Here is a 5,104-nt window from a genome sequence, read left to right as displayed (position 1 = left end):
GACTCACTGCCTGTGGCCAGGTTGGGGCCCAGTTGTGAAGGAGGTACTAAAATCCTGTGAGGGAGCACAGCCAGCCTCACCCTCAACACCACATCATGGAGCCAGCTCTGCAGTCAAGAGATGCCAAAAAAAATTTTTTTTAAGATCTTATTTATTCATGAGACAGAGAGAGAGAGGCAGACACACAGGCAGAGGGAGAAGCAGGCTCCATGCAGGAAGCCCAATGCGGGACCCAATCCTGGGACTCTGGGATCACACCCTGAGCCAAAGGCAGATACTCAACCGCTGAGCCACCTAGGAATCCCACCAAATTGTTTTATTAGTGATTAAAAGGCCTCTTCAAGAATAGTGTTCTTGTTGGTTCATATGCATATATTTTAAAAACATCTACAAGTGTGTAAGTATACAAAATTCCAATACTACGAGCAGAACAGTGTCAGGTGCTGAATCTAAAATCTTAACTACTAAATTGTGGTTTAATTTTCAGCTTCTATTTGAAATCAAATGTGCCAAATGGTGTTAGCTATAATCTACATTTTCTATGTTAGATATAATCTACAAAACTGACCAAGGGAAATTTTAAAGCAAGAGACCAAAATTCCACGTGTTTTGGGTTTGGGTTTCTTAAACCAAGAGTCTATGAACGCTTTTAATGCGAGGTTGTATATTCTATAGCTGTATGCATTTTTTTTTGTATGAATTTCTTAAAACCCAGAGTCTTCAAGAGGTTCATCTCCTACAAGAAGAAACACCCCACCTGTGTCCGCAGAGGAACTTAGTGAGTGGGCTGTAGCTCCGTGTAAGCACCAGGGGCTGGCAATGCAGTCTCACCAAGCCAGCACCAGGGAGGGTGTTCACCACAGAACAACCATTGAGTTACTTCATTTGTGTGTCCACATGGGTCAGGGCTACCACTCGAGTTTACCTGAGAGGGCTGTTGTGCTCACGTGGGGGTAGCATGAACCAGCCTGACCCAGCTGCTCATTGGGATCCGCAATGGTGTTTGGCAGCCTGGAAGCTGTGCAGTGGGTGAAGTTGTCTGTCAGAGCCAGGCAGTGGCAGGGCGCCCTGAATGCAGGTCCGGGGTGGGCAAGTAGACCTGAGACCTCAGGCTTCATGTTCTAAGCTGAGTGGAAACTCTCAGGGACCCACTAGGCTGCTTGGGCCGGTCACCATCCTTCAGGTCCTGCCACAGCCCCACTTGAAACAGATCAGAGGAAGCCATTCTGGAAAGCTCATCACTGGTCTTTCTCCTCCTGTGGTAGTGGGAGGTGCCAGTCCGCAGGAGGGCTCTGCCTCAGGGTCCACACCAGGGCGTGCTTCCGTGTCGCCTGGACTCTGGCACGCTCACTCTCACAGAGGGACCGCTGTGCAAAGGAGACTCCAGTCACCTTGGGCTCCCATGGTCCTGTACCTCCCTCCTCCTTAGCACCCCCCACCCCCCAACAAGTCAAAGTGTATGGCACATACACTAATACATCTAATAAACCTTGGCGATTATGCTGTATTAAAATGCACAAATTGGGATCCCTGGGTGGCGCAGCGGTTTAGTGCCTGCCTTTGGCCCACGGCGCGATCCTGGAGACCCGGGATCGCATCCCACGTTGGGCTCCCGGTGCATGGAGCCTGCTTCTCCCTCTGCCTGTGTCTCTGCCCCCGCCCCCCCCCCCCCGGCCCCGTGTAACTATCATAAATAAATAAAAATTTAAAAAAATTATAAAATGCACAAATCTAGATCATTCTTTCTCTCAAGCTCCTGTGAAAAACTGTGTAGATCATCATAATTTGGGTAAATTTTAAAATTTCTTCTGGGCCTCAGGACTTGATGCCTTCAGTCGACCTAATCAGATTTACCTGCTGAGATCAGCATGGTGCTGAGCTAAGAAGAGAGAAGAGTCTGAAAGAGTGGCCACAGTGGGGAGGATGAGGCAAGAGACACGTGCGCAGGGAGCCCCAGACAGATGAGGAGGAATCCAGAGGAGAAAGAAAATAGGTGCCACTCAACTAGCTGGCTTTTTTTCTGCCATTCTCCTCCCAGAAGGAACACGGGACAGCACCTTATGAAAGGTGCACTTGGTAGGTGCCAGGCACTATGCTGGCCTTTTTATATATATAATTTCACCTCCTCTATCTAATTATCTGTCTTTCCTCAAGCTGTATTGTCTTAAACAGTGTTTTTGTTCTTATTTAAAAAGCAATCAAATGCAAAGAATATGAAAAATTTCCAAGACCTCTGTCCCTGTGGTGAAATTAAGTTTCCCCAACCCAACTGAGACATAAATGTTAGGGCTACATGTTTTCCTGAAGATGGAATCACTTACTGGCTAGTGTACATCCTCCATTTTTTACTAAGCAACATACATACAGGTACCTTTCCCTGCCCAGATAGATTATTATCTATTTTTTTTTAATGGCTATGTCATATCCCACTGGGTCGACGAAGTTATTTGGTTACATGTCTATTAGTGGCATCTAGGGTGCTTTCCGTTTTTGCACTATCACAAACAGTGAGGCAACAGATATTGTGAATTTTTTAACTGTGCACTATTACCCAGTTACTTCCCTAGGATGGGCTTTCGGAAGTAAAACCAGGCAGTCAAAAGGTATCCTTTTGACAGATAATCAGAACACGTAACACTCCACCAATACTGCATAAGTACCCCTGACTCTCCAGACCTTTATCAGCACTCTGACACTTCACTGGGCAGAAGCCATTTGTCAGTTGACCTTGTATACCAGGCCATTTGATTTTCTTTTTGAATGAATTCCTTTCTCATGACCTTTTCCCACTTTTCTATTCTGAAATCATCCCCATTTTCTTACCGATGTATGAGAGCTCTCTCTCTCTCAAAAAAATAATAATAATCTCTTGCTACACAAGTCCTTTCCCAATTTTTTGATTTCCACTTATAATGGACCTGTCATCATTTTCTTTTATATGGTAGCTTGGTTTCCACATGAGTTTGTTTCAATAATCACATACATTTAACCAGCCTCCAGTCCTGCTGGGGCCCGTTTTCCCTTCCCCATAAGCACTGCACCCTCAAGCTTCTCTTCATGTCTCCCCTACCCACAATAGTTCCAAGGCACCACTGCCTATTCTAGACTGGAACGAAGGTGCCAGAAGGGCAGGGCTCTGTTCTCATTCCTGTATTTGTAAGACCACCCAACATGATAAATACTTGCTGAATGCTGAATGAATGGAAAACCAGACCCACCTCCTCACTGTCTCTTTGCCCCTCGGTAATACACTCTCCCACCCTGGCAGTCAGACTGATCTCTATCTGTCTTTCTATCTATATATTTTTTTAAGACTGGGAAGGGGGATAGGGAGGAGCAGAAGGAGGGAGGGAAAGACAGAGAGAGAGAGACAAGAGAATCCCAAGCAGGCTCCTCACAGCTGGATCCCACAACTTGGAGATGACAACCTGAGCCTTAAATCAAGAGTCAGTCCCCAGATGAATCACCCAGGCACTCCTCCACCCCTGTTTTAAGCAGGCTTCATACCCAGCCTGGCACCCAATAAGAGGCTTGAACTCATGAGCCAGAGATCAAGACCTGAGCTGATACCAAGAGTCAGATGCTTAACTGACTCAGGCACCCAGAACCCTCACACTAATCTTTTAAAGATATAAACCAAGTCATGCTTCTCAGCATACGTTTAGGCTGAATCTAAACACTTCATAAAGGCCCACCAGCTCCCTGGTACCTCTCCAGCCTCAACCCCTACCAGTCTACAGCCGACCCTCCTGCTCCAAGCACCCGGCTCTTTCTGCTCCTTAGATGTGTCCCGCCCTGGGTTGGTGAAGGCTGTTGAGGCTGGGACCAGCTGGCCATGTCCCAAAGGCCTCAGAAATACCACCTCCTGCGCAGGGCTGCCGACACTAACACTGTTAGGGGATCCCTCTTCTTTCTCCCCCAAACCACTCTACATTCTCCTCCTTTCTTCACTGTAAAGCCCTGTTGATAAACTGATTTTTGATATTTCTCAAAAGGAAGGAAGCACAAGCGGAGGAGGACCCAGGCCGACTCCTCTCCAGGGGCCGGGGGCCTGACGGTGGGGAGGGCGCGGTCGGTGCCCCAGCGCCCCCCGGGCTCCCCCGCACCTGGGCCTCGGCGCTGCGGCGCTCCTCCCACTCCCGGCAGCTGGCCAGGTCCCGCCGCCACTGCTCGCAGGCGGGCCGCTCGCCGTGGACGTAGTAGTGGTGCAGGAGGTGTCCGGCGCTGCGGCAGAGCGTCCACTCGGCGCGGTAGGCCTCGCAGGGGCGCGGCGGCTGCGGCGACAGGGAGCTTGAGCCAGGGGCCCCGCACCGCCCCCGGGGACCCAGCCCCGCGCCCTCCTCGGGAGAGGCCTCGGGTCACGGGCTCTCCGCACGCCCCGCGGCCCCGGACTTACCCGCCAACCGCCTGCGTCCGCCATGGCCCGCGCCTGCGGCACCCCGCCCCCAGCTCGCGGGCCGGGACTGGGGCAGCGCACCCTCGACTCCGCGCCTACCTCCTTGACGTCCGGCCGAGCAGCCAATAGCAGCCGGGGGCGGTGACACGCGGAGGCGGGGCCTGCGGGAGCCCGGGAGCGGGGCCCGGGCGGGCGGGGGCGTGTGCGGAGGTCCCGAGGTCCCAACGCCTGGCGTGCAGTCCGCCCGGTGCCTGGCGGGCTTCCTGGGCGGCACAGCCACGAAGTGAGCTCTTTCTGAAACCACGGAGTCCAGGCTTATTTTCAGGTTTACTAAATCTGCACAGATAGGGTTCATTTCCGTGAGCACACAATGAGCATCAACTCCACATGGCGAAGCTGCCGAGGCTGCGGCGCTGGCGGGGTGGAGGGTGGCCAGGCAGGACCAGTGGGAGTTGAGGCTCTAGGGCGCCGGATGATCTCCCGATGGAAGCCGGGCCTGTCAAAAGTGGAGGCCGGTGTGACCTGGGGTAGAGGACAGGGCAGTGCCAGCGTAGGGTGCCTCGCACGTCGGATTAGGAGTGAAGTTTTACTCCGAGGTATGGAAGACACCGAACATTTATAAACAGGACAGATGCACAAGAGGCAATAAAAGCAGAGGCTGGTGATCTGCAGAGTAGCCCTGCAATATCCATGCAGTGGTTCTCCGAC

At 51.7% G+C, this 5,104-nt stretch overlaps 1 protein-coding gene across 1 annotated transcript; it reads right to left on the bottom strand.

Annotated features, from left to right (window-relative positions):
* Nucleotides 1-291: 291 nt before the first annotated feature.
* Nucleotides 292-4,470, bottom strand: C26H22orf39 (chromosome 26 C22orf39 homolog). Its single transcript, XM_038575902.1, has 3 exons — nt 4,397-4,470; nt 4,107-4,274; nt 292-1,367 (listed from the first exon to the last, which is right to left on the bottom strand). The coding sequence occupies exons 1-3, from the start codon at nt 4,418-4,420 to the stop codon at nt 1,239-1,241; spliced, it is 321 nt and encodes a 106-aa protein (XP_038431830.1). The 5' UTR covers nt 4,421-4,470; the 3' UTR covers nt 292-1,238.
* Between the last annotated feature and the right edge of the window lie 634 nt (nt 4,471-5,104).

The sequence above is a fragment of the Canis lupus genome, chromosome 26 (genome assembly GCF_011100685.1).
Source record: "Canis lupus familiaris isolate Mischka breed German Shepherd chromosome 26, alternate assembly UU_Cfam_GSD_1.0, whole genome shotgun sequence".
Lineage (NCBI taxonomy): Eukaryota > Metazoa > Chordata > Mammalia > Carnivora > Canidae > Canis > Canis lupus.
The sequence above is the reverse complement of the archived record's forward strand: the minus strand, read 5'-3'. Positions and strand labels throughout refer to the sequence as shown.